The 24,656-nt window shown below is 41.9% G+C and overlaps 1 protein-coding gene across 1 annotated transcript; it reads left to right on the forward strand.

Moving 5' to 3' along the window:
- Nucleotides 1-479: 479 nt before the first annotated feature.
- FAM210A (family with sequence similarity 210 member A) lies at nucleotides 480-19,674 on the forward strand. Its single transcript, XM_063165619.1, has 5 exons — nucleotides 480-528; nucleotides 12,700-12,807; nucleotides 14,007-14,479; nucleotides 16,564-16,675; nucleotides 17,730-19,674. The coding sequence occupies exons 3-5, from the start codon at nucleotides 14,031-14,033 to the stop codon at nucleotides 18,093-18,095; spliced, it is 927 nt and encodes a 308-aa protein (XP_063021689.1). The 5' UTR covers nucleotides 480-528; nucleotides 12,700-12,807; nucleotides 14,007-14,030; the 3' UTR covers nucleotides 18,096-19,674.
- The last annotated feature ends 4,982 nt before the right edge of the window (nucleotides 19,675-24,656 follow it).

The following is a 24,656-nucleotide window of genomic DNA, read 5'->3' on the forward strand; positions in this document are numbered from 1 at the left end:
TGCCTGACAGGAGCGTGTAGTGAGCTGGGACCGGCTTCTTCCAGCGTGCCTGCTCTGGGAGAGGGGAAATTTCGATTACATACTAGAACAAGTTTTTCACTGTGAGGAGGCTCAGGCGTTGGAATAGGTTGCCCAGGGAGGTAGTGGAGTCGCCCTTCCTGGAGGTGTTTAAGAGACGCCTGGCCCTTGCGCCGGGTGATTTGGGTTACGGGGTCAAAGTGGCAGTGCCGGACTAACGATTGGGCAGGGTGGTCTTAAAGGTCACTTCCAACCTTGGCAGTGTGAAAGGTGGCGCTGTCCCAGCAGGGCACAGGGACTACGAATCCCAGGGGGCCGCGCGAGAGGAGGGCGGTGCTCGCGCCTGCGCAGTGGGAGGGCGCCGCCGGGCCTGAAGGTGATGGTGGGGACGGGCGCCGCCGCACGTTGCGCGGGGCGGGCGGGGGGGGAGTGACGGGAGCGGCCGTTGGTGCCGAAGGCGCGTGCCCGAGGCGCGCGGGGCCCCGAGGAGCGGCGCGGGCCCGGCACGAGGTACCGGCGGGATCGGGAGGGATCCCACTCCGGCCCGGCTTGTGGGGGGATCGGGCTGCTGGCGCCTTCCTCCCGGCTGTGCCTTCCCGGTGCCCGGTCCGCCTTGCCCGGCGCTGAAGGATGTCGGCCGCGGCCCAAGAAAGCGGGGTGGAAAGAGAGATTTCCTGGTAGGGAGGTGACGCTGGATGGGCCTGGGTGTTCGGCCGTGGGCTCCTGCTGCAGCATCTGGGTGGAGAGGAAGGGATCTCTGGGTGGGAGCTCAGGCTGTGACTTCTTCACGAAGGGCAGCGGCGATCCCGGCTCCCCGGTGCCCAGTGACAGGAGCCAAGGGAACGGCACGACGCTGTGTCCGAGGAAGTTCAGGCTGGATGTTAGGCGAACGTTCTTCACCCAGAGGATGGCTGGGCGCTGGAGCAGGCTCCAGGGAAGTGGTCACAGCACCAGCCTGGCAGAGCTCCGGCGTTTGGCCGCAGTGTCAATCACAAGGTGTGATTCTTGGGATGTCCTGTGCAGGGCCAGGAGTTGGCCGTGCTCAGGACATCGATGATCCTGATGGATCCCTTCCAAGTCAGCGTATTCCATGGTTCTATGTTACCACTGAAGGACCGCGGCTGGCTTATGCCCCTTAAGGGGGTTCTCTTCCTAGACATGCCTGTGTCTTGTCTTTTCAGAAAGCTTGAAGTGGCTTTAGAAATGTTTTGTTGTCCCCATGTTATGTTTCTCATTAGCAATCCGCTCCTGTTAATTAAGTATATCCAGGGAGTCAGAGAAATCATCAGAATTTTTGTTAAGGCTGTTAAGTGAAACATGTCAGCTATTACAAACTACTTCAGCCTCACTAATGTCTATTAACAAAACTCCCTCTACCAACTGTCCTGAAAGAGAACATTACATTGGACAGCACTACATGAAGTGTCCTAGAATTCCTTACCAAAGCCAGTTCTTAAACTGAAAGTGTTCTTCAGTTTACCCCAAGATGTCATTGCTGGTACAAGTATAAACATAAAATGGTTTGCCAAAGTTTTGCTGCATTGGGAAGAGATAGGGCGCGGGTTCCTCGTTTGGAATGTGTTTTGCTGCCTGTGCTTATGTGACTTGCAGCTGTTTCCGTGTGGGAATTGCATGCACAGAGGATAGTATGTCCCCACTGTCCATCTCCATGGAGGTGGGGGTGACAGCAGGTGTTTGTCTCCTTTTCTGTTTAATGGCTGTTTGAGGTAAAAAGGGTACGACTGACCCTTGTGGCAGCGTTTCTGAATTGCACTCACTGTCTAAAAGGCACTTCCATCAGGAAATAAAAAAAAAAAAAAATCATTTGGTGATTTGGATAGGTGGATATCAGGTAGCTTCCACATGGCAAAGGCTGAGTAGATAAATTCAGACTGTTAAGGAGTCTGTAAAGAATGTAAGAAGTTAAAGACTTGTCTGGTGTGACTGTGTGCAGGTCTGCTTCACAAGCTATAGCGCCTGTAAGAAAAGTTTTGATCGGGTTTGGTTTTTAAAAGATTCTTTGTGGTTCTCCTGCTGTAGATGGTCTTTTCTGCAGGTAAAGCACCCCAGCTCTTGTGTATGCTTATAGGTATCACTTGGAAACTGAAATGTGTTTTTGCAAGACAGAGAGCTCTTGATATCCCCTAATGTCAGATAAGAGCCCTCAGTTTGCATCTTGTCACATTTCTGGATCTGCAGGGAGTTTGTTCTAGTCTTGAAGACAAGGGCATGAGAAATTCAACCACAAGAGCAGGAAGAACACTGATTTTTAAAAATGTAAAACTGCTAATGGAATCTCAGCAAATTCCTTGTAATCAGTTTAGTCCTGCAGGTTGGAAAGACAACCCAACGTACTTCTTTTCGGTGTTAAATCAGGTGGTTGAAGATGAACTCATTTTCAAAATTAGATGCTGAAGCAAATTCATAATCATCAATATTTCAGTATTAGGAATGGAATGAAATCACTGAAAGGACTGAGACCTGGGCCCAAAACCTGATGGGAATCTTCCTGGACAGCCAGGTGTCATCAGAATGGATCATAAGGATTTTACCTCGATATGCTGATAGGTAACTGCATGGTTCCATCACTTTAGATCAGGGATCAAACTCGGGGTCAGAGACTCTTAATGACAATTATGTGCCCCTGGTAGATTTTTTTGCTTCAGATGAATGGATTGTGCAGTGAGACAATAACAACAACAACAAAAAAGAGCACTGTTTTAAGTTACAGAACTTTTTCTTAATTTTTGAGTTTTAAATCGTGACACCTCTAAAAAACGCACATTATTCTTTTTGTCCCTGCCAGTATAATTCCAGTGAGAGTAAAATGTTATTATTCAGTTAAAAAATCCTTATGATCTATTCTGATGACACCCGTGATTCTATTTTCGTAAATTTAGTTGAGTCTTGAAGGTACCAGTACAGGTGTTAAGTCAACACACTTTGTCCATATTAAATTTTGTCCAGAAATTGTGATTTAAGCAGGTGCCGACAGGCCAGAGTGGTGTGCCTTGCCTACTTAGGACTTTTTGTCTGGTGAAGACTGAAGCCACATCTTCTTTTAGGCATTGGCATTACACAGTAGGATTTACTCTGTTTGGAACTTTGTGCTTCCTCTAAAAATCTCAAACCCATTGTAGCCCAGTGCCTTCCATCACTCAGTTTTCCTCTCATCCTCTTCAAATGAGACACCTTTTTTGTTATGTTTCCGGATATGACCCTGCCCCTTGGAAATAAATTCATCTGGATGGTAAAGCTCTGTTTGTTCACATCAGGAAATGAAAGGGACACTTAGATGGGCTATGAATTTTTATTCCCTGTGTCTCCTGTTTTATCTTGTCCTGAGAATTGACCTTGATCCTGTGTAACAGTTCTTATGTAAACCAAACAAGTTGTGTGGCTGTGATTGTGGCTTTGTACAACGGTGCAGCAGATATCCCCTGCAGCTCTTTAGGACTTGCCATGTCCTTGAGGAGAGGGATGGAGCAAGGGAGTGGTTGTTAATACAGTCAGGTGCTCATAAACAAATTATAAAACAAATCAATAACTTTTTTTCCAATGGATTAATTTTGTGGGTTGGAAATAAAAATGCAGCAAATCTCTTCCAAAAGTGGCTGGTGAAAGATTTTAGTAAAACGTGACAGCACTTACCTTTAACAGCAGTGGTAGTGCTTAGCCCCAGCGTGAACCAGGCGGTTAACTATTCTCTCTTAATATTTTGTGAATTTAAAAACTGGCTTTACTGATGTTAAAATTAGATGGCATCCTTTGCTTGCTGCTGTCTGAGGCCATAGGACAGTACTTTCTGATGAGACATGTTTCTGTGCTGAGCCACAAGCCTTGCGCTTTGCTGATGACATCTGGCAGAAAGCAGCGAGCGCGCTTGCAAAGGTTGCAGTGTTGCAGTCACAGGATTCCTTTCCCAGTCTGAATACAGCAGTGTTGTAATGCTGCTGCTTCAGGCTGTGAATAGGAATGTTATTAGGGTTCTGATACTAAAGTCTCATCAGAGCTCCTTCTGGTGTAAAGACACAGCTCTCTGAATCTGATGCACTTTCAGACACTTGTAGATGGTGTAGTTTTGTTGTTTGCATGCTTCTGTGCAAGAAATGCTGTGTAAGGCAGTAAACTGAATAATGGGCAAGAAGGTGTAGCCACTCAGGTATTGAGACCTTAATAAAAATATTTCTTTTGTAAGAACTTTTCACGTTCATTTGTAGAGATGTTGGGAATAGCGTTTACTGAAAATTAGATGAAGACTGTGGTTTTGAGTGTGTGTGTGTTCTGTAAATGTTATGATCAGCCTCTTCACACATAATTTTTCAAGATATTCTGATTGATACTGCACATATTTCCCCATATGGAGAAATTTGAATTCACAACAGAGAATTCAGCACTTACTTTGAATATTTAGAAAAGATTTGTACTGGAAGGGAATGTCTGCCAACAGTAATTCTGCTGAAAGATGAACGTTCTGTATTTTTTGCTGGGAAAAATGACAGCTTTTCAGTGTTTGAAAGTGTGAAATAAATGTGGTGAGAGAATAAAAGAAAAAATCTTGAACCCAATGCTTCCACTGTGAATCTGTTTTTATGGAAGCTGGGATGTTTTTTTTCCAGTTTCATGCTGGTTTACTTTTATTCCTACTTTGTTTCTAATTGTAAGGCTTCAGAGTTCTTCCTTGAGAAAGTTTTTTGGGCATCTTTAGAAGCATTTTGGGTGAATTTGATGAGTAAAAGACTTGGTACTTAGAGGTTGTTAAGTGTCTTATGAAATTATTACATAATATAATTTGCCCTTAATGTATTATTACAGATAATACTGATAATACTGTTGCTTGCTGTTGGGTTATGGATAGAAGAAACAACAATGAGGCAAGACCTGTAAAGATCCAAGGTGGCAAAAATGGCATTTATCAAGGCTAGAAAGGAAACAGGTTTGGTAGTCACTGTGGAAGGTGGGGCAGAAGGCTGTACAAAGCTGATTCTAAGATCAAAGTTTAAACATATTCCTAATAAATGCCTTTTATAATAAGTCATGATAAAGTATTTGAATATCTACGATTGTGTTCTGTAGTTTGACTCTGGCTGGATGTCAGGTGCCCACCAAAGCTGCTCTACCCCTCTCCTCAGCTGGACTGGGAAAAGAAAATACAATGAGAGGCTCTTGAGTTGAGGTGAGGGCAGGGAGAGATCAGTCATCGCCTGCTGTCATGGGCAAAACAGACCCAGTGTGGGGAAATTGATTGAATTTATTACCAATCAAATCAGGGTACAGAAATGAGAGGTGAAACAAATCCTGACTTTTCTTCCTGGCACTCCTCCTTCCTTACTGGGTTTAACTCCCTGCTCTTCCTCTCCCTGGTACAGGAGGCCAGGGAAGGGTTACAATCCATTCCTCACATGTTTTCTCTGCCACTCCTTCCTTCACAGGGGGAAAATTCTTCCCCTGCTGCAGCAGGGAGTCCTGCCCATGACAGACAGTCTTCCACAAACCTCTCCAACATGATTCCCTCCCATGAGCTGTAGTTCTTCTTTAACTGCTCCAGTGTGGGTCATTTTCCACTGTGTGCAGTCCTCCAGGAGTAGCCCATTCCAGCATGGATCCCCTATGGAATCACAAGTCCTCTCAGCTAACCTGCTCTAGCATGGACTCCTCTTGCCCCAGGTCCTTACAGGACCTTCTCCAGTGTGGGTTTCCTACAGGTTCACCGCCTCCTCCTGGCATCCACCTGCTCTGGTGTGGGCTCCTCCAGGCTGCAGGTGGATCTGTGTTCCTCTCTGGACCTCCATGGGCTGCAGGGACACGGCTCCCTCACCATGGTCTGCATCACAGGCTGCTGGCTTGTCTCAGCTCCTGCCTGCAGCACCTCTCCCTCCTCCTTCACTGACCTTGGTATCTGCAGGGCTGTTCCTCTCACATGTTCTCACTCTGCTCTTCCCTGGCCTCAATTACATCCCTGCAACAGTTTTTTTTCCTTCTTAGCCGTGTTATCCCATGGCTCTACCACCATCACTGATGGTCTCAGCCTTGGCCAGCAGTGAGTCTCTCTTGGAGCTGGCTGGCAATGGCACTCTCAAACATGGGGAAAGCTTTTGGCAGCTTCTCAAAGAAACCACCCCTATAGCCCACCCTCCACCAGAACCTTGCTGCACAAACCCAACCTTTTGCATCTGGGCAAAAAGGCTGAACTTTGTGTCAGCACCATGTTTTTGTAAAAGTCACTGTATCTGCAGTGTGTCTCTAATTGTTTCATTACATTTTTCATTAATAAATATTTTATTACAATTCCAAAGACTTTAAATATTAGTTATTATCATCCACACTGTCTATATCAGTGATGTGCTGCGTGACCAGAAAAGCTATGAATTAAAAAATGAGCTTGGCTGCTAGAATCCAAGTTGCAAGTAGCAGGAAGTCTTGAGCAAGAGTTCAGTTTTTGGCAGCAACCTTTTGACTCTCATTGACGACTCTATTAGTGAAAAGAGATGCATAAAAGAAATATCTGAACTCTGAACATAGAACTAATAACCATATTTCCAGTGCATTTCAGTGTGTATTAAAGTGTAGAGTCAAAACACTCTCAGTGATGCTCAGTGAGTTGAAAGAGGTGTCAAATAAAATACAATGTACTATTGAGAGGGAGGATCCTAAGAGCTTCTCAAACTATATTTTGATGAAGTGTAGACAACTGATCTGTGTATTTTTTTGTTCGTGTTTTAGCATCTAACCCCTCATCAGTTTAGTTGTGGGTTAGTTTGTTTTTTTCCTGAGGGAGTTCAGAGTCATATGCAGGAAACTGTAGATCTGAGGCTTGCTTATGTGAAGTTCCTTTCCTGCCCCTGTTAGTTATCCAGTGGAAGCTTTCCACTGCTTTGTACACCAGACCACTACACACACGCCCCTACAGCCCCACACCTGCATGGCAGGGCTGGAAACCCTCTGAGAGACAAGCACAAGTGTTCTAGGAGGAATGAACTACTGATACCTTAGGATTCAGAAAGTTACTACCTAAGTGGAGTAGAAAGAAAATCAGATCTTATTTTGATCATTAGCCTAAAGTGGAAGGTAGCATGAAGAAACAGATTAATACAGCCCCTGCTTTTAACTAACATAAGGCTTTTTTGGCCTTTTTTGGCATAGATATATAATATGCCTATTTTTAAGCTTAGTTGCAATCTATAAGCATAATTTCTCTGCCTTGCTTATTGCATACATGTCTGTAGAGTGATAAGTGGACCAAAAGAATCAAACCAGATAGCACTTTAAAAGCCAATTTTTTCTTTGACATGTGCCTATAATCTGAGAGGCTCTGGAACTGATACAGAGGATGATCCAGCAGCACTTGTTGGATGGAATCATACACCGCAGAGACCTTTTTGTTGAGTTGTACTTACAAAAAAATTCAGTAGAGGGCAGAACGAAACTTGTGAAAGAAGGAACCAGCGGTAACAGGTGGAATAGCACCAGCCATTAAAACCAGTTCTGAAGAGCAGAAAGCACTACAGGTGATTGTGATCCTTTCTTTGAGAAGCATTTGAGAGAGAGCATTCACATCTTCATATAATGGTCAGCTACATGCATCCTTAGGATCCAGTACTTTCCATCCCAGAGGAAAATGGAGTTACCACGGACGGACTGACTGTGCTAAGGCTCCTGTTTAGCATTCCAGATGTATAATTCAACACACAGGCATTGCATTACGTTCTCCTCCTTTATTTGTCCTCTGAATCCAATGTGCAGACTTTACACGTCTGCAGTATCTTTTATTCTTCCTAAAGCTACTTCTTCTTGTCCTTTTTAATATTTGAGTATCAGAAGATTGTAGCAGTGAAGATTATTCGGTGTGTAAGGACTGTGGAAAAGTTTATTTTACTTTTTTGATTTTGCTTAGGGTGTTTTAGCAAGAAGAGTAGTTTAGGTAAAATAAGAGTAACAAAGTTGTTGTCTTTTCTCCACTTACCAGTGTTGAGTTGTAATAATATGATCAATTAAAAAAATGATAGCATAGCATTTACTAAGTGAAAATAGTGTATAGGTAGGGTAGGGCTAATGCTTTAGGGTTGTCTGTCTGCAAGGGTTTAGTCTTTTATCCATTTTAACATGATTTTACCAAGTTTTAAATAAATTCCACTGTGACTTATTTTGCATTACTCCCTTTAACCTAAAATGTGGTGTTATATTTTCAGACAGTCCTGAGTGGTAGACAAAACTACACAGCTAATGATGCCCAAACTTCAAATTACAAGCAATTTTCTTAGTTTAGAATGAATAACAGATAGTTTTAGTAATACTGCAAAAGTAGTAAAGATCAAAATATAAATTCTAAATGTTCATTCATGCACTCAAGGTATTAATACAAAGCATAAAAAGTCCCTGTGCACTGCCACTTTCCTATCCATGCTTAGTGACTCCATGCTATACCAATCCTTTCCAGTTACCAAGAGGTTTATAGTTTTATTTTACATTGAATTTAAGAAAAACAATGCTTTGCATGTATTGCACTAGTCTTAAAATTATTTTAAAATATGTTCCCAGACTTTTAGGACACCTATATATGTTTTCAATTGTGGTTTTCCTATTTTCTTATTTTGGTTTATAAGCTTGGCAAATCAGTTTTGGGGTTTTTTTATATACACTGTCAATGAGTGCTTGAAAAGAACAAGTTAAATCTGAAAACAAGCTTTGGGGGTTTTTTATTATATTTAGTAAAAATATAAGCAATATGGTGGTGTTGTTTATTAAACTGAGCTGCTTGGATGAGAGCTCTGTATTTGCTTTTTATGCCATCTGAAAGATGAGTTGAAAAGGATTTCTGAAAACTTGATTTGTTTCCTTTCTAAATTCTACTCTGTCTGCCACACACAATTCTTTAAGTTTTCTAGATTTTACACTAAATATGACAAGAATGTAAATTAATTCTCTGTTTCCATAGAAAGGTGCCTTGGGAGTAGAAAAAGCTCATGGATTTTCATTGGGAACTCTCCTGTGGTATAATTAATGTTCTTTTTTTAAACAGTAACAGAACAAGTGAAAATGCTTTAAAGTCATCCATATTTACATATTGTGTCCAGAGTGTTTCTGGTACAACTGAGAAAATAATCCAGTGTTCTCTGCATATACTATACCCTCAATTCCCTCAGATGCTTTCTGACCTCTTTTACAAACAAACTTAACACTAAAGTTTTTGCCATTATCTTAACACTAAAGTTTTTTCCATCTTTTATGCACTGCCAACTTCTTATATTTTAATTTTTCTGGTAACTCAAAAACATTAATTGTAGCAGGGTAACCATTTTTAGACAAATTATCCTGATGAAAGTTTCTCTGACACGTTTTCTCTTTCCAACAGTAAATTTCCACAGCAGCCTTTGCCATACCTGTATTGGCCAGGCCTGTTACTTCTGTGTTTTCCAAAGATCTCCCAGAGTTTTTTTGGCATAGAACGTGTTAGCACGCATCCAAAGCCAATGAGTCTGTGACAGTCACCTAAACCAGCTCTGTGGCATTTAAAATTCCTGAACTTCTTTTGTCCTCAGGAACAAAAAGCAAATCTAATATCTACTTCCTAATTATCACTGGAAAGTAGAGCAAATGCAAGAGCTAGGATGCTTTTGTAGTATATCAGATTTATGCCAAAGCTGATCTGAATTATAACACAAGTACAGAAGTTTCCTAAGCAAAACCTCCAGCACTGCCATGAGAAGCTGATCTGTTCTTTTCCTTAAGAGGCCCCTGGAGTACTCCCTGTGTGTCAGAGGCCTTGTTAGCAGCTCACCACGAGACAAGGGTGCCTTTAGGAATTAAATGGATGTCCAAGAATCCCAACCAGGAGTTTGTCTTGAACAGCCAATATCTCTACAGCTCAATTTGCAGTCTGCTTGAGATCGTACTAAATAGTTAGCTGGGATGTGACAGTGCTGAAGCGGAGACCATATCGCAAGTGTCTGTGTAGCATTTCATGGTTTCTGTAGCTAATATCTATTCTGTCACTGACCACATGGAGTTCTTGGAGCAGAGAACTTGAGTTATATTTGTCCTTAGATTTTTTTTTCTTTGTGGCATTTTTAAGAGAAAACTAATAAAGTGATCTAAGATGTTTTAAAGCACCTTTCCCCCTGCTCCCACCCCACAGATAAGTGCTTTCTCACCCTGGTATTTGGAGCTTGTACCTTCTTGTCCTTTTCTGTATCTTTGCAGCAGGAAAAATGTTAAACACGCTAAAATGAAGAAGCAACTTCTCACAAGTCACTAGGTGCAATTGTGGGTAACATTCAGGTTACTGTCCTGACTTCCTTAGAATCGGAGTGTTTTTAACAACCTAAAGTTACAGGGGCAATTGTATAGCTTGTGTAGCTCCAGTAATTTCTTTGAGAAGTATTATGCTTAGAGAAGAAATTCTTGTCTCAGATCCATAGGCTGACACACTTCCTCCTGCCTGTTGGGTGCACAGGGTTTTAGGAACTTCCTCTCACTAATTGTCTTAAATCACAAGTTTCTCTCTATTCATCTCATGTTTTAGAGGGATGAAACAGCTAGTTTCATATATATTTGTATCTCCAGCCATAATAACTGTGTACTTTATATGTCCTGATAAAAATTTGTTTGCATTGTTGAGCCAAGTAACTGAAGTATAACAATTGAGCAGCTGCACCCATCACCTCTTTAAAAATATTTGCTTCTTTAAAATGAATTTACATAGTGTATGCTGTATTAATGCATTCCTTTATTCATGTGCCTTTTCTACATCATGCTGTAACCTTTATAATAGTTCCCTCATGCCTTGCTTCTGGACAGCAGTGTAAAACTCAATGTACCAACACTTCAAAAGGGCTCTCCTTTGTTCATTTAAATAAGCAAAGCATTTCCCTGTGAAACACAGTAAGGTCATTAGGAAAACTTTTACCTTGTTTCAAAAAATGTTTTCTTTTATGCTCTCAAACATAAGCACTGTCATAGCTTACCCTTTCCTTATCTATCAAGCTATTGTGCTTCTCCACATTTTAAAGTGGAGAAACAAACAGTAAGCAGTTATGCAGAATATCACTAGAACCATACTATCTGCTTACAAGGTGCAAAACCTCTTCAGGGTCTACTGTAGATGTTTAGATAGCATTCCTTTTGACCTACCACATCATGCATCATGGAGAAAAAAGCCTTTAAATAATGACTTTCAAGTCCATCTGAGTCTAGGAACAAAAAGTGGCATGGAAATTCTTGTAATAGCCCCAAAACCTTCTCTGCTCTAAAGCCATTGGTGACATTCTATATTTAAGTTTTACATGGTGCATGTAACTTGGTGAGCAAAGACCTTGAAACTCATTTACTGATCAGAGCAGTGTCATGTGCTGCCTGACAAGCATTGGACACAGTGGTGACCCACACTCAGGAGAACGGAACCATTTCCTCCCCAGATGTTCTGCAGCCACTGTGCTGGGTCAGAGGTGCTGGGACAGTGCTAGAATGCAAAACCTAGAAACAGTGCTCTGAGAAGTGCTGCTGCAAGTACACTACAAAGAATGGAAAATATTCAGAAATTCTTGTTCAGCTTCTCAGTCTTGTGCTGAAGAATGATCTCTTCCCAAGGCTGCTGGAATGCAGTGTCCTGTTAATAACATAAATTACTTAAAATTATGGTTTCCCCCATGCTGCAATTTGCACAGCTTGTTTGAACCAGATATTTTTCAATTGGGTACTGGTGAACAGTAGAAGTCTGACTCAAGAGCCTCCAGATTCCCATAGGTGAATGCCTTTTGCTGAGTCTGCTGGCTGGATATTGAGAAAATCTACTTAGGGCAGACACTCAGTGCTGTGTACTATTAGTGAGAGAGGAAAACAGTTCTCTGTGGAGAATGTTATCCCTCAGGAAAGAACTGTAAGTGGCAGTAGGCAAGGAATGCAGTTGTCATGTTCCAAGTTTGTTGTTACAATTTCTATAAATCAGTTAAGTAGTTGGCATATGATGGAGTGCCATCTGAACACTTGAGTTTTACTGAGTGTTTTCACTACTTCTTGTTTTGAGAAGCAATTGCATTTGGATTTCAGAAGTAAGCAAGAATCTCTGCTTCTTGTAAAACTAGACATACCACATGAAGTCTTAAAGAAAACTGAGTTGTGGAGAGCCAGTACCTGTAGCTGATTTACTGCTCCATGAGCAGCAGCAGCACTTCCTGACTCCCACCAAGTTCATACTCTGTCAACAGGACAGAGTAACTGGTTCCTTATATAGAGACACCAGTTCCTTTTTCCCCGTTGATGCAGTACCTTTTGTTAGCACGAGTCCAACCAAAGTGTGTGTCACAAGCAATGCAGAGGTTCCCAGGGAGTTTGCAACCTGGGAATTCGTCTTGTCCCCACATCAAACATTGTAATTCTAGTAATTTCTGTTAATTCAAGTACAACAGTAGCATAAAACTACCTAGAAAACATACAGGCAGGACTGTTCCAACAGATCCATTTGGATTATGAAACTTTCCTCTCTTGGAAGAGAACAGTAATTCAAAGTTGAGGAACTTCTAAAATTACACAGAAAAAATCTCCCATTAGCATGTCAGTATTCTAAAGGGAATTTACACCAATAACTTTTCAGTTGCAATTTTTCAGGTTGATCAGAAATAAATCTTCTCAGGATTAATTTGCTCTTGTTGCTATCTCTCTAAATGTGCCCTTTTTTCACTTTAGCAGGGGCCTCAATGTGTTCAAGACATATATTTGAAAGGTGGGGAACTAGTGGAAGAGTTGCAACTTTTTGAAGATACACACCTTACTGTATCTAGAAAGTAAAAAAGGGTATGTATGGTTTCCATTTCTTTTTTTTTTTTTAAATTCTTCCTATGTTAGGAAGTATTGATCATTTTCTACAGCCTAGAAAAATTCACTGCTAAAGCACCTGGCATATATCTAAGGTGAAGGGAAAGCATATATGACGTTTCAATTAAATTTCAATGATTTCTGGTTTGGATAAAGAATTGTGATAAGTGAAAATGGAAAAGCATTAGTAATGTACAAAACTCGTAAGGTAAGTAACTTAAGTGGCATTTGTTACATCAATTAGCATCATCTTTTTTTTGTTAGTTCTGTAACTTGCAACCATTGAATAAAGGAAAGGAACAAGTATTTCACAATTTCAAAGCATGCTTTTTGGGGGGTAAAAATTATTTCTATGCATGCAAAACTAAATTCCTTTCTTCTTTGTGGGGAAGCTCTCAATAGTTGTTTCAAACTTTCAGGAGTAATTGGTAAATATTCAAAATCATAAAGTTAACTGGGTTATTCCAACAGTTTTAAAATACTCTTTGCATTGCAATGTTTGGAAAATTGCAATTCAGTTTTGCTCATGTTAATACATGACATTCAACAGTACCTTCCCCCTTCCTGACAGGTGTTACTGACAGACTGTTGCAGTTACATTTGTTACTATTTAGGCTATTGCTTGATCATTAATAATTATTTCTATTGGACTTTTTCAATTTTATGAACTTCTATTGAAAATAGTATAGAACATGAAAAATTTTACCAAAACTAAGAATGCACTGGCACCAAAAATAAATTTTAATTGCACACTTACTTCAGTGAATTTATAATGCATTTATGTAGGCTCAAGGTTCACTCAAGTTATCAGATGCTACTATAAGTGAAGTTTAAGGGTAACTTTTCAATGACTGTGCCAGGTTATGTAGATAAAAGCAGTAGAAGTAAGTAGATTCTTAAACTCCTAAGAATGTTTTTTTGGGAGTATTGCAATCATTTTAGCAGTGAGGAGCAGAGTATGTTATGTGAAGGGACTATTTTAGTTCAGAATGCTGAAAAAATTAGAAAATTATTTCCTTCATTTCAGAACATGACTATTTCTGCAAAGGAAGATAAAGAAAACCTCTTTAAAGTAGAATAGGAAGCCATTTAAATTTTGAGAATTGTAAGTGGCATTGGAGCAAGCAGAAATCACACCATTGAAATGCAGTTTGTTTACTCTTGTTTCTTTTTTACAGAAACTTCATCCACACTTCTCCAAAATGCAGCGGAGTCTGCTCCATTCTGCATCTCAGCTGGCTCATGGGACGTGTTGGTTCTTCCCTCGCACCGGTGTCTTTCAGTGCTTAAAAGGACAGTCTGTGCTGCCTAATGTGGGATGCAAAGTGATTCTGGCACTGGACCCTCCTAAACGATGTCTTCATGCAGGTGCAGCTCACTTTGCCTCAAAGAAAACTGCTTTTCCATCACAGCCAGCAGACGCTTCTCACAAAGTACCAGAAGAGAGAAATCCTTTGCCTTCGGCCACTGATGCGCCCAAGCAGAGCCCTGCAGAGTCAGATTCTTCAGAACTTGATCCATTACAAGATAAATCAATTAGTCTTGTTCAGAGGTTCAAGAAGACTTTTAAGCAGTATGGGAAAGTCATGGTTCCAGTGCACCTTGTGACTTCCAGTGTATGGTTTGGATCCTTTTACTATGCAGCCATGAAGTAAGTTGGTATTTTGTTGCAGTGCCCAGTACCATGGTTGAATTGAGATCTACTAGTGAATGGACATATAAATTATTCTTGCCTGTTAAAAAGTGCCTTTATACTTAGAAGAGAAATGTGGCTACATTTTTTACTAAAGCATAAGGGTAATGTTGGAAGTATATAGGATTCATGAGAGTGTCGTGTAGATACTATTACCATGCAGTTATTGCTGTGTACCAGGTATGGTGCTGACGTTTACAGGTATGCTCATCTCTCCAAAATGATGAATGGATGTAAACAGCATTGAAATTATTAGTAATCTCTCAAAAGGTAAAGATAGGGATTTGGAATCCTGATTATGAATGGCTAGTTGAGATCTTTATAGACCTTTTTTTTTTTGCCCTTGGACTTCATCCCCAGTCCTTCCTCATAACTGGATTTTCATTTCATGGATTTACCTCCCTTAGCTGTTCACAATGTGTATCCCCTCCTTTTTTGTTTCTGTTTCCTGTCTTTCCTGCCATCCACTGAAAAAAATGCTGCTGTAGACCATACTTTTTAATTGAAAATTAAATATCTGTGTGGTTAAAAAAAAAAAAACTAAGTATTCTAATTTTAGTTTCTTTTAGTTACAGCATGTCCTAGACACCATTCTGGAAAATGGCATTTATCAGAAAAAACTACTACATCAATTATGAGCTGCTAGTTTGCTAGTTCAGATGAAAGAGGTTTTATTTATCTGGAAATAGTTTGCTAAATATAAGCAAATGTTTATCTCTGGACTGCTGGTGTTGTATATTTAATAATAGAAAGCATGAAACAACGAGGTTTGTGGTGGCAAGGATGGAACTCTGACATCAGAATGCCTTACTGCACAAGTGTTTGTTTTAGTTACTCTAACCAGCTGGCATAATTGCCCTTTCTGGGAGCTATAGATCCAAATGTCATTCTAAATTTAGCTCATGTCAGAGGAATAAAGGTCTTGAACTATAAAAATATTTTGCTTTGAATAAATTCAGGTTGATGCTTATGTCCAGACATTTCACATTGAGTGAAGATTACTTTTTTTGAAACTCTAAAGCCTGCTGCTAAAGTAGGTATTTGGCAGATGAAAACAACTGAAATATTCAACTAGAAACTCATTAAACTAATTATAACAAAGCTTCAGTTTGTTATACCACAGGAGCAGTGCTCTCTTGGAGTGGAAAAATAACTCTCAGGATGACTGGTCATACAAGACTAAACAGCAGTGGTTTATGAAATGGCACAGTTAGAGCTGTGTTTCAGCTCCTACTAGATCTCCATTCCCTACTCTGGGAATTCCCTACTCTCTACTCAGACTGTAGGTTCTAGGTAACTGTTGGTAAATTACTGCCTGTTACTGTTCTTGATGCTAAAGTGATTGCATGCTCAGAAGAACGCTTAAAATATTAGATAGAAATAGATAATGGTACCAATAATATAAACTGCCAGATATTGGAAACTCAGGTCTTCTATAACTGCGTGTAGCTTTCTTCTGTAATATAAAGATGAGCTTTCCTTTCTCTTTTGGTGTTTTCCTGTATGTCAAATAGAAAGAAATTGTTATAGGAGCTCCCTCCACCATCTTGACAGCTTATATTGACACAGTAGAAGAACTGAGCACAAAGCCCCTGAAGTCTTGTCTGTGTGACATGTTGCTTCCTTTTCTTTTGCCACATTCCATGTTTGATATATTTAGAAGTGAATGGAGAACATTGACTGAAATTTTAATAGAAAAAGAAGGTAATTTTAGGCAAAACAGAGCATGAAATTGAACGTGCACAGCTGGAACCTGAGTAGCTGTCTTACCACCATTACATCTACTTACCTCAAACATAAACTGGGACACAGGTAAGTTAGAAACCATTCCATCCAACAGAGATAATATAAATGGGTCACCTTTTGAAATGCTGAAAAGAACATTAATTTTATTAAGGTCAGAAACATAAATCTTGTAAGTTTATTGTTTAGATTAAAAAAATTTCTTTTCAAATTATAAAGTTTGTGTAATAAAGAAATAGTACTCTACTGTTCAGGTTTCAAATTCCCATTCAAGTTACCAGTGTTTTTCTCTTTTATAGTGGGGTGAATGTTGTTCCATTCCTAGAGTTGATTGGCTTACCAGACAGCGTAGTAGACATCCTGAAAAATTCCCAGAGTGGAAATGCACTAACTGCATATGCATTGTATAAAGTAAGTATAATTATAGTTTGTAAATAAGCTCTAAGTCTTGCCTGGTGAACTAAACAGGGTTTACTTGTTTACAGCAGAAAGAATTAATTAGCTTTCTTCGATAGCTGCATGTACTTAAGCATTCATTTTGTGGTAAAAATAGTCCCATGCAAGTTGATATGCGTCCTGTGTTCCTTCAAGGAGTCTATCTAAAATAGACTTCAAGGAGTATTTCTAAAATAACTTCTTTGCTGCGGAGGTATTGCAGCCTTCTGAGATGACAATTAAGTTATTCTTCTGTATCCCTGACATAATTAGCAGGGACAAAGAGGTTAAGTCTAAACACTTCATTGAATTTCAGATAAAAGGACAGTTATTTTTATCCTAAATGATTTTTTGTCTTCCCCTTAGATGTCCATCACGCTCAAGTATTTTCATTGTCATTTGAATCAATTACTTATATTCAGGTCTGGGTTTCCTTTTGTTGCTTTATATGTGCAAAGTCTGTGTTTGGGAAACTTGAAACATGTCAGACCACTCAAAAACAAGGTACAGTATTCGCTGTACATGCCACTCAATTTGTTTTGTTTCTAAAAGTGATGCCCTTCTTGCCTGTTTTCAAATGGGTTACTTTCCCAAACAAAATGTGAAAGTACGACTCTTTCCAACTTTTCCTTTGCCTAAAAGAGACCAATAAATAAATACAGTTAAATATAAAGATGTTGTTATAGCTGGGAGATCTGGAAGTGTTGGAAGAAACTCGGTGTTCACATGCAGTCTGTTCTGAATTGCATCAAGATGCCGAATGCTTGTCTGCAAGCTGCACAGGGAGGGTTTGTGTGTTGAGTTTTTTAAGGGAGATCTAATGCCCTTGCTGGCTCTGACAAAATGATACTTAAAGTAAAAGGTATGCATTTCTAGGGGATGCACTGTAAACTGGCTTATTTCATTATAAATTGAAGATACCTTTAGAATCTGACACTGGTCAAAATAGATTTTCAACACAAAAAAATACCTTTTGCTGGATGTTATTTTCCTATTTTATCTATGTGGTGTATTCTTTGGTTTCTTTAAGATTGCAACTCCCGCCAGATACACTGTGACTTTGGGAGGAACATCTGTCACTGTTAAATACCTACGTAAGCACGGCTACATGTCCACACCACCACCAGTAAAAGAATACCTACAAGACAGGATGGAGGAAACAAAGGATAAAATCACAGAGAAGATGGGGGAAACAAAGGATAAAATTACGGAGAAGATGGGGGAAACAAAGGATAAAATTACGGAGAAGATGGGGGAAACAAAGGATAAAATTACGGAGAAGATGGGGGAAACAAAGGATAAAATTACAGAGAAGATGGAGGAAACGAAGGATAAAATTACAGGGAAGATACAAGAAACCAAAGAGAAAGTTTCATTTAAAAAAATAAAGGAGTAGGAGAGATGCTTAATTTTTGGATATATCAAACTTAGCACTTTAACCGTTTGTGAGGCAGGATATGCAAAGTGCACTTCTGAGCTTTTTTTTCTTTTTTTTTCTTTTATATTTTTTACCCTTTGTCTGGAGACAACAATTGCTACATGGATTTAAAGGTTAAAGTTCCTTGGGGAAGAGGTTGTGACCTAAAAGTTTCAATTTTCAGAAGGAAAAGTAAATCTCAGATTAGAAGTTAACATGTCCCTTGGTAATAATGTTAAGAATTACTCTTCCCTCTTTTTTTTTTTTCCCACACCCTCTTCCTCAAAATGAAGGCGATTTCTGCCAAGAGCCACTACTCTGTTCTTCTCCCATCATAGTGCACAGGCATGGTTCCACTAGACTGAGTCTTCCATTAAATAAGAATGAAGATTTCTCTGTTGGGAAGAGCAGCATGTTTAGATTTTTTAGAGCACGTGGACCCAAGCCTCTTCAATCGTGATCATCTCTCAGTTTGGAGCAGACCGTTGTCAATGATACTGCACATGAAGGAATTTATGGATCAGCTGCTCGGCAGGAATTCATTACAGTGGCTTCCTTGGCTTCAGCCAGGCTGCTGTGGTTTATGGGCTGAGACTATGAATCTTTCTTGAACAGTGCATCTCTTCAGAAATCTCAACTGAAAGCTATAGGAAGATGAGTTAATCACAGTAGCCATACTGTCAAGTGTACTTTGTTTCCTGAAGTTGATTTACAGTACAAAGTCATTAAAATCAATAATTGTATATTAAACACTAGGATTTGTTCATTGTGTTAAAGTTTACAAACCTGCTCTATTTCATTTTTGAAACAAAAAAAAAAATATGAAAGAAAAGTTTATTTGAGAAATTGCTATACTAAGGGGCTTTTTAAACACATGGAAAGTTAGAGTTAAACCCCAAAGTTCCTCCTCCTCCTCCCTCAGTAAAACAATTTGACTAAAATAAGCATGATTTCTGAGACAGCGATCACAGTCTACCAAACTTTTTTCCCCTAGATTAAGTCAAGCAAACACTTATTCATACCTGAAGGCTGAAATGCTGTCTCAGATGTATAAAGGACTAAAGTTGAAAGTGTTCTATTTGGCTGGGCAGGCAAACTTCTCTCAGTTTTATTCAAATGTAGGCTGAATTGAAGTCTGTTTTTCCTATTTCTACTACAGATCTCACTTTGTAGCAACTCAGCATGTGTAAGTTGTTTAACAAAGGTGCTTTTTTCAGGGGGATATGGGGAAGCAATAGAGTTGGATCCTGAGCATTGCAACTGACTGGAGTGAAAAAAATACAGCTGATGAAGTATCAGCTCTGCCCCATTGTCCCATTCTCATTCAAGTCACTGAGGGCTTCTCCATGTTTAAGTGAGTTGAACTTCATTAGCTTAATTGTGCAGGATTCATTACATACTTCTCTGCCTCTGCCCACATGTTAAATAGTAACTGCAATCTAATGCCTACCTCACAGGGATGTTGTGAGGAATAATCATTGTATATTCAGTGACCTGAAGATGTAAAGTGCCATGTTTCTGATAAAAATTATTAAAAAAATATTTCTGTGAACTCTTACACTGCTACGTACTACTGTAAAGCACTAGAGTTAATAGATGCTATTTTGTTTTTCTCTTTTAGTACTGTCCCCCTGCACACAGTCTTCTGATGTTAGCATTTCTTCTGGTTTCCCACTTTTGGGGGCAGTGTTACCCATGTCCTGCAGGACCCTGCAAAGCCCCGAGTGTGCCCCAGTAACATTGCATGATCACTTTCAGTCTGGGGCCACATATGGGACTCTTTCAGTGCAACTTACACGTGGCAGGGATTGCACAGGGGCACCTTGGTGTCCTAGGATGAGTTTTTAGCCCTGAGACATGTTACAACTTGTTCATTACAGCACCTCTTCCTGCCCTTCCCCTTGCCCAGCTGGCCTGTGACCACTCCAGTGTTTATTGATCCATCTCTACTCGTGCCAAGTACAAAAGCTGATTGACCTGGAGTTGACTGTCCTGTGTGATCATTTCTGTGGCTGCAGGAACAGCTTATGGGGACTCTTGCCAAGTGCCTCCTCTGCGTAGGTGGTCAATTTTGCAGCATGGAGAAGCTTGAGGAGTTTCTGGGACAACCACTTCCTCCACCCAGCATGTCAATTGACAAAGCACAGAGTTACATGGATCCATTTATACAAAGCCAGAGGGGAAATCTTCAAGAATTTAGAAGTCTGACCTGGAGAGCTTTTGTGACAATTAGTCACATGCTTGATGATCTTGTCTCAAATTGGCCTTCTATGGAACCTCTGCCTTGTTAGTGCAGAGAGCACCTGGGGAGTTTCCTGGGCTGCCCAATGAATGTAATGCCACTTGGTGCCCAGCAGGTACCCAGCCATTCTGCAGTTTTAACTAAGCTAAAGTTGACTTCTGTCCTGTATCTCACTTATAAATTATTGCCATGATACTGAGGTGCAGTTCTTGTTAGTGACAGTCTGCCTTAGCGTGAGTCTGCATGGCTGGCAGCCAGGGGCCACCACCCTTTGAAGAGGCCGTGTGCCTGCACTGTGCTGGCAGGCTGGGGCAAGCAAGGGGCACCTGGGGACAGCGTCTCCTTCTGGTGCCCAGGCCAGCACAGTTGGCACACTCGTGTGGCAGCAGTGTCCCTTAAGGTGGAACAGCATTGGTGAGAGCCTTCAGCAGCAGAGAAGGACAGGGGAGCAGGTGCCATGGCCTGGGAAAGCAGTTTGGCCACAGTACCAAGAGCCCCTGAGGCAGCACACAAGTGACCCAACCAAGGGAGTGCTGCCCAGTGAGTGCCAGAAGTCCTTGGTGAGGTGAAAAGCCCAGAGAGAAGCCCAGCAGCATCTTCTATTGCCTGTAGGACCATTCAGTCAGTGCTACCAGGGCTTGCCTTTTTACCTCTCGCTGTTCAGCATCCTCATGGGAAAGGGCTGTCCCTTCAGGCTCTAGAGGGTGGGTGGGGGTGTGGGTCCCTCCACCTCTGCAAAGCTTCAGAAATCTGGTGAGACCGGGACTGAGACATCTATCAATACATGTACAGCAGGGAAATGGCTGCTTTGGCCACCTCTCCCACTGCTGTCTGCTGCCAGCCTCACATGTAAACACCACTGCACAGCATCACCAAGGGGCTGGACCTGAAACTGTGCCTGCAATTGGGATCCCAAGATGAGTCCAGAGTACATGCTGTGATCAAAACAGGGAATCTGTGCCAAAATTGGGGCCCCAGGATGGAACTGGAGTAGATGTGAAGGTCCAAGCAGGGGGCAGATCTGAAATCACAATCCAAGATGTGACTGGAGCTGAAGCTGCAAACCAGTGCAGAGCCAGAGCCAACATCACAACTCCCTACTTGGCTTGGGTCTAAGTTGCTGCTCAAGATAGGGAAGAGACAAAATCAAAGCCCAAGCACTGTCCAGAGCCAAAATTGCAGCTAAAGGTGGGCCCAGAGTCAATATAACATCCCTACTGGGACTGGAACAAAAATTATGGCCCAGTATCAGGACAGAACAGCAATCATCACCTGAGGCAGTGCCAGAGCCAAAAAGTTCATAACCCAAGATGGGCTGGAACCAAAGCCGTGGCCAGAGTTAGGGCCAGAGCCTACACTGCTGCCAGACTGCTGTGGCACTCACTGTCTAAGCATGGACCAGAGCCAAATTTGAGTTGGAGGCAAGTAGTGGTCCAAGACAGGGCAGCAACTGAAGGTGATGAAGTTTTAGCTCTCATTTTTCAGATTCTGTACTGCATTAGTATATAACTCTGAACTTGATATAAAGTGTTAGCAAGTTCTCTTCACAGGTGAAAAAAACAATCCTTTTCCAGCCTGTGAACCAAGGTCACCAGGCTCTTGTATTGCCCAAGGTGTAATCTTTGAAGGCCTTTTTAATAAATACCTACTTTATTTCTCTTACTCTGTCTAGCTTCTGTTCTAGGTAACTTCTCCAGGCATCCAAATCACAGCCAAATATTGGGCCAGAGCTGAAATCGTGCCCAGAAATGCCACTGAGATGAAGCCACAGATCAACATGGGGCTACAGGCACAGCCACAACCTGCTATCCAGCCCTAGCCACAGTCACAGACCAAACAGGTACTGAAGTGAAGTAGCAACCTGGTATTAGGCCAGACCTGTCTGAGGCCCAAGATGTGTCTGGAACTGAAATCATGGCCTGAAATTGCAATGGAGCTAAAGTCACATCTAGAGAGATGGGGCCAGAGCTGAAGCCATGGCCCAATATTTCCCCTAGAAGCAAAGTAACAGCCCAAGATATGACAAGGAACAAATAGCAATCCAAATAGGGGCCAGAGGACAGACATGCTGAGATTGAGCAAGAGCCAAAGATACAGCAAAAGTGGCACTACCGCTGATGTTACAGCTCAGGATGGGGTTGGAGCTAAAATCACAGTCTGATATAGGGCTGGAGTCAAACTTATGCCTTAAAATGAGGCCAGAGCCCAAGTCATAGCTCAATATGGCACTGGAGCAGAAGCCATGATCCTCACCCGGGCTGGAGCAGGGACCAGAGCTGAAGCCCTGATCCAAAAACTGAGCCAAGCTCATGGCCTCACAGTGGACATGGCTTGAAAATAGCCACCAGTCATTGAACAGGGAACAGGCCCAAGAAGCAAAAGATGCAGCCTGAAATGAGCTAAAGCAGAAGTCATGAACCAAGCAGGGACCAAAGGCAAAGTTGCAACTGAGTATCAAAGCAGAGACAAAGATATGGATGGCCATGTGGCCAGAGTCTAGGCCACAGCTTGACACAGGAATGAAGCTGAAGTAGCAGCCCAAATAAGAGCTGTAATAGCCTCCAATTGGGGCCAGAGCCAAAGCTGTCATCTACCATCAAGCTGTTGGCAGAGCATCTGGCCAATATCAGGCCAGAGGTTAAGTCACAGCCCCATACCAATCCAGAACCACAACTGCAATCAGAGCCAAAGCAGGAGCAAAAGCAGGAGCCCAAGATGGAAATCAAGCCAAGTTTGTGGCCTGAGCCATAGCTTAAGCCAAAGTTGCAGATGAAGATGTGGCTGGAGACAACAAAGTCACAAGCCAAGACGGGGCCAGAGCCAAAGCCATGGCCCAAACAGTGGCCAAGTCACAGCAGCCTCCTGAGGAGGGGTCAGACCCAAAGCAGCCACCTGAACAATGGCCAGAGCCAAAGTTACAGCCAAAAATGGGGCTGACAAAAAAATCTCAACCCAGTGTTAGGCCAGAGCTGCAGTAGCAGCCTGAGGCAGCCAGAGCTCAAACTGCTGCCACAGATGGGAGCAGATAAAGTCTCACTCCAGTATCTTTACAAACTTGAGGTTAACAGCTCAATCTGGCACCAGTCACAGCCCAAGCAGGGACCAGAGCCAAAGTTGCTGCCCCATGTCAGGCTGGACCCAAAGTCATGAACTGAGAAGGGCAGAGCAGAGTCAAAGACCAAGCAGGGGCAGAGCAGACATGGGAGCCTGAGCTGGATTCAGAGCCCTGTATCAGGCTGGGGACAAGCTCATGAACCAAGATGGGACCAGAATCAAAGTTGTGGCTCAGGATGGGTTCTGGAGCTGCGACCATTGCCCAAGACAGGGCTGGAGACATGATAGAGGCCCAAGGTGGCTCCTGACCTCTACTCACAGCCTGAACAGAGGTCAGACCTGCAGTCACAGCCTGATGGGACCAGAGCCAAAACCACAGCCCAGCCAGGGGCCAGAGCTGAAGCCTGATACCAAGTTGGAGATGAAGATACAGGGTCGAGGAGCAGAGGATGGAGCCCAGCTCAAAGAGTAATGTACAACCAGAGCCAAACCTATGACCAGTGTGGGGCTGGCGCTCAAGTACTGGCCTGAAACAGGCAGGAGAAAAAGTTGCAGACCAAGATGGAGCTGAGTGGAAACAGCCGCTCAACATAGGGCCAAAGCTGAATTTACATCCTGAGCAGGACCCAGAGTCAAAACCGTGGCCCAAGATGGGCCCAGAACCAAAGTCAGAGCCTGACAGGGGAACAGATGAAGTCTCAGCCCAAGAGGAGCTGAAATCTTGGCCTAAGCAATGGCTGGAGCTGAAGCAATAGTGAAAATGGGGCTAGTCAAAATAATGGCCAGAACAAAGACCAGAGCCAGTCACAGTTGAAATTAGTGCCCAAGCTGAAGGTGCAGCTGAGCCTTTTGAGCAGGGTTGGGGCCAAAGCTGTGACCCAGTAACAGGCCAGAGCGAAAATAGTGACTCAAGATGCTGCTGGAGCCAAAGTTGAAAAATGTTCCTCTGATTGTGTCCCCTTCAGGGTGTCAGCTTAGGGCATTTCATGACATTCATCCTTGTTCATCACTTACCATCAGCAACAATAATAATTAGAGAATTGTAATTATCCCCTGGCAATTAGCTACCTATTTTTATTATCTTCCTAAGTGGAAAGAATACATCTTGATTTCAAAAGCCTGCAGGGTAACATGTAGTGTTAAGTTTGGGCTTGAGCTTGATGAATTGATTGGACAATCAGAGAGGAGGGAACACAGGGGAGGATAATTCAGGCTTGTTTAGGAATAATGCCCAAACATGCTAC

This window comes from Melospiza melodia, chromosome 1 (assembly GCF_035770615.1).
Source record: "Melospiza melodia melodia isolate bMelMel2 chromosome 1, bMelMel2.pri, whole genome shotgun sequence".
Lineage (NCBI taxonomy): Eukaryota > Metazoa > Chordata > Aves > Passeriformes > Passerellidae > Melospiza > Melospiza melodia.